Below are 11,335 nucleotides of genomic sequence, written 5' to 3'. Positions count from 1 at the left end.
ACCCTTTTTTAAATTTTTTAGAAAATCGGAAGTGTACACGCTAAATGTAATAATTTAATTTGCCTTTTTACGAAGGCAATGAGCCTATTAAATTATGTCATTCTTGAGTTTTTACCACTCTAAATCAAAGATTAAAAATTAATTAGAGCATAAATTACAAATTAATGTCTACTTTTTACACTTAACTTATGTACTTAGACGTGCTTCATGTTCTCGTGAAAAAAAAATTGTCTTACGTACAAATACAAAATTTAAGGGAAAAAAACTTAACTACGCAGCATTTTAAAAATAATTGCACATTAATAGCAGCATTAGTTAGTTATCATTTCATATCAATCGATTATTAACGCATCTATCAACTTCCAAATAACCATCCCTAAATTTTAGCTGGATAAGAATCAACCACAAACTATTCCTATTTTTTTGGTCAATTTTTTATCTTTTATTGCATCACCCATTCTGTTCTTTTTTTAATCTTTTATTGCTGATATACAATCACTCCAGTCTTTTTTTTTTTTCCCGTTCCTTTTCTCATGGCTTTTTTTATTACCTGTATAATTTATATATTTAGTATAACATACGTATAAACAATAGTATATACAGTATATCCAATAATATTCACAATATAATAAAGATATATATCTAATTATATACACAGTATAATAAAGACATACATGGTATAATAAGTATGATGTATTTGAAATATATTAAACGTCTATTTTGAAGAAAATTAAAATTGTCCACCATTTTATGTGTGTATGGCTAATTATATTTACAGTATAATAAGATATAAATGGTATAATGAAAGACATACATGGTATAATAAAGATATCCGTAAGGATATACATAGTATAAATATATCAGAAAACTGAAAATAAGGATAATTAGTATTAAACGAATTCCTTAATTAATGAAAAAAATAATGATGAAAGAGAAAGGCATATGCACATATTAATAAGAATCATTCGTAAACTAATTTCTTATTTAGTGAGAAAGATGACGATGAAAGAGAAAATGTTATGTATTAATTGGGATTTAACTTAATTGCTTAATTAGTGGTCCTTGACCATAAATGATTTCCGAATATGCTAAAATGGTAAAGAAGTGTGTCATTTTTTAAATAAAAAATAAGTACTCTTTTTTATGAAAATACTCTTAGAATATTGACTTCTTGGGTAAAAATCTCAAAATTTAATGGAAGAAAAATGAAAAATACAAAATAAATGTAGATAAGTAAAATAGAGATATATATATATATAGACAATATTAATCCCACATTTAGTCTAAAATACATTTTATATCATGGAAATGAAGTTTTACAATACAAATGTCCGAGAAAGTAGAACTGACATGCTAATTCGCATAAAAATTGTAGATATACTGTAAAGTAAGAGAGAATTATGGAGAAAAATAAAAGTAAAATAAAAACATAACATGTGTTTGTTAGCATCAAACCTTTCTAGAGCATCATCTTGATAAAATAATAAAGAAAATCGAAGTCCGATCCTTAAAGAATTACAATCCTGAAAGCATGGAGTGTATATAAGCATGTAAGCGAAATTTGAATTTTTCTATTATTTTTCTACTATATAGAAACATGAGTTTCTATATAGGATCGTCGTCCACCCTGGGGACCACATATAGAAACTCATGTTATTATATAGTAGAAAATTAAAAAAAAAAAAAAAATTAAGGGTCCACTCTTTTATAATTTGAAAAAAATAAAATTAAGGGTCCACTCTTCTATAATAGTAGAAATTAAAAAAAAACAAATTTAAGGTGGGGTCCACGTGAAGAATTAGGAGACAAATTGCAACAACAAAAAATACGGTGGGCTCCACGTGAAGAAGTGGAGAGACAATTGCAACAAAAATAAAAAATAGGACATTTAAATAATGATAATAAGTTCGTAAATGGTAAAAGGTACGCTTAGAGAAAATTTAAAGAAGAGAAATTCGGGGAAAAAAGAAATAACGATTTAAATCAACACAAAAACCGCTAAAGAAGTCATAAAACAAAACATTTAAAACTTATACCTTTGGGTATAAGTTTAGACATAGGTCTCACACAAATAATGAGGAATAACGTCGTTCTAAGAAGACAAAATATAAACGGTCTTACTCAGAATAGTAAATTATGAAATAAAATAAAATTAAGGTGGGGCCCGCTCTTCTAAAATAGTAGAAAATTAAAAAAAAAATTAAGGTGGGGCCCATTCTACTATGATAGTAGAAATTTAAAAAAAACAAATTTAAGGTGGGGCCCACTCTTCTATAGTAGTAGAGATAAAAAAAATTAAGGTGTGGTCCACGTGAAGTTTGGGTATAAGTTTAGACACGTACGTCTCACACAAATAATGAGGAATAACGTAAGACGAAATATAAAAGCGAGTGTACTATAATAGTAAATTATAAATAAAAAAAATTATGGTGGGTCCCACTCTTCTATAATAGTAGAAAACTTTTTAAAAAAAATACAGTGAGGCCCACTCTTCTATGATAGTAGAAATTAAAAAAAAAAAAAAATTAAGGTGGAGCCCACTCTTCTATAGTAGTAGAGATTAAAAAAAATTAAGGTGGGGTCCACGTGAAGAATTAGGAGACAATTACAAAAAAAAAAAAGTGGACCCCACGTGAAGATGTAGAAGACAATTGCCCAAAAAAAAAAATAAGGTGAGATCCCCGTGAAGAAGTAGGAGAAAATTAAGGTGGGGTTCACGTGAAGAATTAGGAAAGAATTAAGGTGGGGTCGACGTGAAGAATTAGAAGACGATTTGCAAAAAAAAAAAAAGTGGGGGGGGGGGGGGGGGGGGGTGAAGAAGTAGGAGAAAATTGCAACAAAAAAAAAAGGCATTTAAATAATGATAATAAGTTCAAAAAATAATAAAGGTATGTTTAGAGAAAATTTAAATAAGAGAAATTTCGGAAAAAAAAATAACGATTTAAATTGACCACATAAACCGCTAAAGAAGTCATAAAACCAAAAGATTTAAAACTTATACCCAAAGGTATAAGTTTAGATACATACGTCTTACACAAATAATGAGGAATAACATCAAGAAGGCGAAATATAAACGGTCAAGAAACGTATACGCATATTTTCTTAAAATGATGAAGTTGGTCTATACTTAAAATTTAAGATCATATAGATCTTGATTACATGAAAATGCTTTTCACTTTTGTTGAGTAGAAAGAGATGATGACATGAAACTCAGTAGGAGAAGGTGTATTTCAAATCTTTCAATTAGAGAACCAAATCAGAAAAGTCATATATGGGAAAGAAGGACTAAATAAAATAATTTATTGATATTTTCGGCTAATTGAATTATAATACTTTTTATAATAAAAATTTCATAATTATATTACTAAAAGGTACTCTCTCTTCTAATTTATGCGACGTAGTTTGACTAAGCACGAAGTTTAAAAAAGAAAGGAAAGATCTTTGAAACTTGTTTAAAATAAGTTATAGATATTTGTGTGGATTTAAATCATTTCATTAAAGGTAAAAAGGGAAGTTTCAAGTTAAATGATTTCTAAACATAAAAATATATCATTCTTTTTTAGATAGACTAAAAAAAATGTGGCACTATTTTTTGTGTTGGGCCCGTGCTAGCACGGGCTTTCATCATCTAATTATTATATATAAATGTGATAAAGGGATGAACATAGCTTCCCATGGTTGTACCATGGGCTTTAAAAATTATGCACGCAACGAATGCTTGTACTATAAGTTATATAAATTTATTATATATAAATGTGATAAAGGGACGAACATAGCTTCCAAATTATACACGCAATGAATGCTTGTATCATAAGTTATATAAATTATACAGTTTAACCAACTATTTTTATATCCCACATAGACAGATGTCATAGTACTTAATATTTATTTCCTTCTCATGTATAGACGTATATAGTTCAAATTTAATTCTCCGATACATTTCTTTTCTCCGTGCACTTTTACTTGTTCACTTTTGACTTTTCGTATTCTAGCTGAATATTTATTCTCTTCTCATGTATAGACATATGCAGTTCAATTTTACTTTTGACTTTTCACATTCTTTAAGAATTAATAAATCCCACGTGCATATATGCCATTGTACTAAATATTTATTCTCTTCTCATGTATACATATGTGCACTTCAAATTTAATTCTCCGACACATATTTATTTCCTCCATTCACTTTTACTTGTTCACTTTTGACTTTTCATGTTTTTGCTGAATATTTATTTTCTTCCCATGTATACATATATGCACTTCAATTTTAATTATCCGACACATATTTATTTTCTCCATGCACTTTTACTTGTTCGCTTTTGACTTTTCACTTTATTTAAGAACTAATAAAGGAAGTACTCCTTCCGTCCCATATTTCTTACACATTTGGACTTTTACGTTCTTTAAGAATTAATAAATGAAATCTTTACTGTCTCATATTACTTAGCCATATTACTATAATTGACTTTTCATGTTCTTTAAGAATTAATAAAAATGAATTACTCCCTTCGTCCGTATTACTTGGCCACATTACTAAAAATATATGGCTATTTTTCTATTTTATATTTTTCTTCTTTTCTATTTCTAATATATCTAAGTGTGAAGAGAGGACTAACACAAAGAATAGAAATTTGTACCACAAGCTATATAAATTGTACATTTTAACCAACTACTTTTTTATCCCACACGGTCATATGTCATAGTATCGAATATTTATCTCTTCTCATGTATACACGTATGCACTTCAAATTTAATTCTCCGACACATTTATTTCTTCCGTGCACTTATACTGCTTGACTTTTGACTTTTCAAGTTCTTTAAGAATTAATAAATGAAGTATTTCTCCATTCCATATTACTTGGCCACATTACTAAACTATTTTTTTACCGAATATTTATTCTCTCGCTCATGTATATAAGTATGCATTTCAATTTTAATTGTCCGACATATATTTATTTCGTCCGCGCACTTTTACTTGTTCATAAATGAAGTACTCAATATTACTAAAAATATATGTCCAAATTACTTGTTCATTTACAGAACCAAAAGAAAATTAATTAAATGTTTTACATCTTATCCTCTCCGCCCCATATTACTTGGCCACATTACTAAAAATATATGTCCAAATTACTTGTTCATTTACAAAATCAAGATAAAATTATAAGATAAAATTAATTAAATCTTTCCCATCTTACCCTTAGTAATAAATGTTCTTGAAAATAGTCAATTTTGATTAGAATGTATTTATAGGAGAGAGATAGGGGTAAGATAGTAAAATACATCTTTTACTTCTGATTTCTTAACGGGCGTGCAAAAGGGAAAGTGAAAAGTAATATGGGACAGAGAAAGTATATATTTTACTATAATATTCATATTTATTGGTGTAAGTCTCAACAGCCTTCGAAAATAATTTGAAAATGAGTAATTAAAGGGTAAAATAAATAATAAAAACACACAAATATTCACTCATTAATTCCATGGAAATTAATGGCCGGCCCTTCGTATGATTCTCCTCACTCTTCAACGTTACTGCCAAATACTGGCCGCCATGATAAATAAAAGAATACAAGAAAAAGGATGACATGTATACAAATATATATGCCTATAATATATGCGTAGTCGTTATCTTTATACACAATCAACATAATTGAAGTTTCATACTAATTAATAATTATCATATTAGTTTCTTTCTCTTGATATGTTAATGTAGACAAGTAAAAATAAACAGAGGGAGTGACTTTTATCTCCGTTTTTCTTCTTTGTCAATACTTTAAACGTGAAGAGATGACGAACAATAGCAATGCAAATTTGTACCAAAAGTTATTTTAATTCTCCTATACATAACTTGTTCACTTTTGACTTTCACGTTCTTTGAGAATTAATAAATAAAGTACACTATATTTTATCATATTATCCATATTTATTGGTGTATAGTCTCAATAGTCTCAAAAAATGATTTGAAAATGAATAATTAATGTGAAGGGTAAAATAAAAAGAAGAATTTTCTTCTTGATATGTTAACGTTGACAAGTAAAAGTGAAGGGAGGGAGTGACTTTTATCCCCATTTTCCTTCATTGTCAATACTTTACTTATTTACTTTTCTTTGCAGTTTCTGGTTATTGTTTTCTTTATATTGTCATTTCTAATTAAAATTTGGTGATTAATGATATAACATATATCTTTCTAATTTTGATTTCTTTGTAACAATTTGTTTTATCTATAATTGTTAACATAAAAAATTATAATATATTTTTTAATTAATTTAATAAAAATATTTTATTAGTTTTTCTTTTAAAAAGCCCAATATATACAATAATGGTTCTTATGTTTGGATCTGAACAGTTACTTAATTGAAATAGATATCAACCTGTTGGTATACATATAAAATATTAAAGAATTTAAAAGAAAAAATTTAGAATCAAAATATTAATTTTTCCTCATATTCTTACTAATTTTCTTTTACATCGATGAACAACTTTCATTGTCATGATAATGAGAAAAAAGTCCGACTCTTTCCATCTCAAAGACTTAATTCCATCTACTCCATTTTTTAATTATAACTAAAGTGATGGTACATAAAATACATTTTGTATATGTTGCTATATATAATAACAATTACAATATTTTTAAAATACAAACTTTAAAGACTGACTAATTAAAATGAAGGGAAATCTACATGGTGTAGCTAACATTAGACTTTATTTTTATCTAGTAGCTATACTTTAATTAATTTACACCTCATAGCTAAAAGAGCAGATATCAATTACACTCCATAACTAAAACATACAAAATAGATTAAAATGAAAAAAGCAACCTTTGTATCCGCATTTTTCTCTCTCCTCCCTCCCTTCTGCTTTCTCTTCCATGAAAAATGTTCAATGTTCTTCAAGTCCACTATGTCTTTTCCGATGCAGGTAAACATTAGTGAAATTTGAATCATCGCTTAGCAAAAAAAATCTAAGAATCAGATTCAGAAGATTAAAAATTGCAATAGAATTACAGGTGAGATTAGCTTTTGTTTTCCTTTGGTCTTACCAAGTGGTGGAATTAGTGCAGATGCACCTCCCACTACGCTTAGTGAAACTGACATTGACCGTATGGCATTTTTACAAGCTAACATCACACGAGATAACACCAAGTTCATAAATGGGACAATAGTTGGTGAGAGGAATGTTTTCCAGGTGAGATTAGCTTTTGTTTTCCTTTGGTCTTCTCTCATTGAGTTTCTTTTGCAAATCGATGCCGGATTTGCAAATCTCATTCATCGATTCGTGCCGGTGGCTTTCCGTCCGATTCGATCGGATTTGAAAATCGTGCAACGACGCATAGATACAAAAATCAACGAACACACAGATCCGAGCTTTTTATTTTTTTTATTTCAAATGGAGTGTATACATATAGTGTATACGTGTTTTATTGCATGTATTTCAAGGAGATCTTTTTATATACAAAATGAATACTAAATTTGAAGTGTACAATCAATACAAGAATTTTATTTTTTATATTTAGTATTTGAGTGTATTCGTTATTTTTTTGGGGAAAATTCAACTCAATTGTGCAAGCTGAATACAATTTTTTTGTATTTATGTTGTTTGAATACCACTGATTTTCAAATACAACAAAGTGAATACAATGTAAAAGCAGCTATAATGAATACAACTGAGTTGAATGCAATTGACGTGAATACAACTGAGTTGAATACATATGACTTGAATACAGTGAAAAAAAATTTTGAAAAAAATTTATTCGCTGTATTCATGAATACAGCTAGGTCATTTTATGAATACAGCGAGCCATTTTTTGAATACAGCAAGGAAACTGTAGTTACGCAATGTAAATATTGAACCGTAGTTATGGCAAATTTTAAAACCCCCAAAGTGTAGTCATTTATGTAAAGGCCCCTAAAATGAATAGATATTTTACCGCAGACGCGGGCATGTATTGCTAGTTATGCATATATATCTTATAATGACACTGCACTGTTTTCCCCCTTTTACGCTTTGGCGTGTTTCCTGCAACTTTCGTTTAATCATTTAACATATTCATATCGATGTTGTTGAGTACTTTATTTAAATATTTTGTTGTTTAGTACTGAATATGTGTTATAACATTAGTAATCCAATCCATACATTTTTTTAAGAACGTTGACGATTTTCAAATAAAGGTGAACACTGCAAAGTGAGAGGGAAAAAAGTACAAGAATTTTTTTAAGCTGTCCATGGAGCAAGGCAAAAGTAGGAAGAAATATTAAATGGGGCATGATAAGCCAAGTTAAAATTTAGCGGGTTAAGATTAGTCTTATTCTTCGTGCTCCGCTCGTTTTTCATCCTACAACTTTTTTCGTTTTTCGTTTGTTTACTTCCTCATATTTTGAACCTCCTTACTGAAAATTCTGCCTCCTCTCATACTTCTTCATATGTACACAAAATATATTTATGCATGTACCCTACATTCCCTTCTTATATACCAGAAAAGTTTACACGTGCCATTCTAATTGCTCGACCGTTGTCTTCGTGATGCCAAATCAAATAAAATGGTCTGAATGTATATGTGATCTTTAATTTCGTACTCATTATTTTCTCTGTGTCGTTCATCTTCTCTGTAATAATTTCTCTCTCTGCCAATTCATTTTGCTGCATATTGTTAAAAATATCATTGCCAACACTTTCCTATATGGATGCTTTCGAAATGGACTCTACTAGTGACGAGACTAGTGCACGAAAACTAGAAGAGCAAGGATTCGGTTGGTGATACATCATTCTCACCCGGATTTTTATTTTAATGAATCAAAGGTGATAAGATTTCGAAAAATGCCAAATTTTCATCAATACATTAATTAACATTGAAATAACGTCCACAATTCCGTCTAAATGATACCAAACAAATGAATAATTAAATGTTAATTAAAAAGGATAATGAACGTTATAAAGTACTCCCACGTATCACCGGAAAGTTAGGCAATTTTAATTTGTCAAAATGTACACTATATCATCTAGGTCTAAATACCCCAGTTCTTGATCTTAATGACTTTATAATTGATAGTTCCAAGTGCATTCGTGTTTTGATAATTGTCAACCGTTTCGGTAACCGCATAGAGAACCGAACCTCGCTCTTTGTGCAACTTGCAATCAAGAGAAAACGGCTGTAAAGCCGAACCACTTGCTGCACACAAGTACACCTGTGAGTTGGCCCATGCTTTAGGTCAAAGTGAATGAGTGGTCTCTATCCATCCCACATGCTCCCACTATATATACAACATGATGACAACATATTGAGTAGACTTGAAAACCTAATCAAAATTGAGCAAATCCTTGCCGCAACAAGTTCTCAAGTTCTCTCAAGAACAAGTCACTTGCAAAACTGAAGAACCTGATCTAGACACAGATTTAGTCTAAAGTTCTTTATGTTGTTGTAAGTCTTTGTTTGTTTGTTCTTAAATTGTAAACCTACTCTTCTGTGTTAAGAAGCTGTTTGTAGGTGTTTTGAAAAGTCTTAAAGTGTACTTCCTGAAGTGTGTTTCCACAAGCTTTTGAGTGGTACACTAGGCTAGAGTTAGTCTAGGTGTATTAGTGGTCCTTGGCTAGAGTTAGTCAAGTGGCATTGCTTGCAATCGGAGTATTGTAAGTGTAGAGGGACTACGGAGGTTAGTTCCTGGGTTACAAAAGAGTCATTGTAAGGGTGAGGGGTTATGGGAATTAATTCATAGCTTACAATCGATTGTAATTTGAAGTTGCTCGTGTAGTGGAGTTGAATTCCTACTGAGGTAGGTCGTGGTTTTTAATCCCTTGAGCAAGGAGTTTTCCACGCTAACATCCTGTGTCCTTTACATACATTGCATTGCATAAGGGAACTGGTACACAATCAGGTCCCCCTTAATACTGTGTTTAGGGAACGCATAGCCTACAACAATTGGTATCAGAGCGGGTGCTTTCTAAAAGGTTAACACCAAGAAAGAATCAGTAAAATGGCAGCCCCACCAAATATGGAAGAAGGACAGTCATTCACTAGACCTCCCAAATTTAATGGAAAGTACTATGGGTGGTGGAAGACTAGCATGCACGATTTCATCATGGCTGAAGACTCAGAGTTATGGGATGTCATATGTGATGGTCCCTATATCCCAGTTCACACAAGTGAAGACGGTAAAGAGACTACTGTCAAAATGAGAAAGGAATACAACGAAGCTGACAGAAAAATGGTGGAGAAAAACTATGGAGCCAAGAAGATTCTTGTGTGTGGAATAGGACCGAATAAGTACAACCGAGTCTCACTTGTTCATCACCTCAAAGAGATCCGGCTTCTTCAAATTGCCCATGAAGGAACACTCGGGTAAAAAACTTCAAGATCGACATGCTCACCACTGAGTACAAGATGTTCAAAATGAAAGAGAGTGAATCTATTCATGAGATGCACACCAGATTCACCTCCATAATCAATAAGCTTCACTCTCGTGGAGAAGTCATCACAACCACCAAGCTGGTAAGAAAGTTGCTTGGTGTATTACCTGACTCCTAGGATAGCAAGGTAAATGTTATCTCTGAGGCCAAGGATCTCAGCAAATTGACAATCGATGAGCACATTGGGAACCTTAAGACTCATGAAATGAAGATGTTCATGAAGAAGGCAGAAAAGAATGAAGTGAAGAAGGAGAAGAGCCTAGTTCTCTGTTACACCCCGGATTTTCGCACGTTAAAGTCGGATCATGAGTTAGTCGACGCAAGTTCAAAAAAGAAATTATCTTGACATTAAAAGGGATTGAGCTTATTAATATAAATGGTTACAAGAGTCTATATATAATATTAGTAAGTGGCAGAAGGTTTGGAGGGTGAATGTATCAAAAAAAAAAAAAAACATGAGTTTCGTCAAAAGTCTGCAAGTTGGGAATACGATAACTTGTACTTTTGGGTGAGAATGGGAGTGCTTCACATGATAAGAAAGTAATGATATGAAGTATTTGAATCATATAATGGTCTCTTGTTAAGTTGGAAGTCAAACGAGTTGTAATACGAAAGTCGACAAAGGGCGTCGCAAGTTAAGTTTGTAAATTTCATTGAAATTTGGGTCAAATGTCGAAGAGCTTTTCTCTCAATATACTTGGAGTTACGGGGTGATCCACCTATCAAATCGAAGGTCTCCAAGTCTATTTTTCAGCACATTTTACCGTTTGTCGATATGACATCGGAGTAGAGAGATATTCGTATTTCCGTCCAGGAACACAAACTGCCGCGTGAACAGTGTGCTAAGTTGGTGGCTTTAAATTTGCCCAAGTATATATAGGCTCCTTGCACGAATTTTTCTTCCATTTTCTCACCATCCCAACCTGGCTTCAAACCCCTA

The 11,335-nt window shown here is 31.1% G+C and overlaps 1 protein-coding gene across 1 annotated transcript; it reads left to right on the top strand.

Moving 5' to 3' along the window:
* Positions 1-6,735: 6,735 nt before the first annotated feature.
* LOC132057723 (uncharacterized) lies at positions 6,736-9,146 on the top strand. The gene is made up of 3 exons (XM_059450330.1): positions 6,736-6,912; positions 7,001-7,285; positions 8,995-9,146. Exons 1-3 carry the CDS (start codon positions 6,870-6,872, stop codon positions 9,144-9,146), a joined length of 480 nt encoding a protein of 159 aa, XP_059306313.1. The 5' UTR covers positions 6,736-6,869.
* Positions 9,147-11,335: the final 2,189 nt, after the last annotated feature.

This window comes from Lycium ferocissimum, chromosome 5, assembly GCF_029784015.1.
Source record: "Lycium ferocissimum isolate CSIRO_LF1 chromosome 5, AGI_CSIRO_Lferr_CH_V1, whole genome shotgun sequence".
Taxonomy (NCBI): Eukaryota; Viridiplantae; Streptophyta; class Magnoliopsida; order Solanales; family Solanaceae; genus Lycium; species Lycium ferocissimum.
The sequence above is the reverse complement of the archived record's forward strand: the minus strand, read 5'-3'. Positions and strand labels throughout refer to the sequence as shown.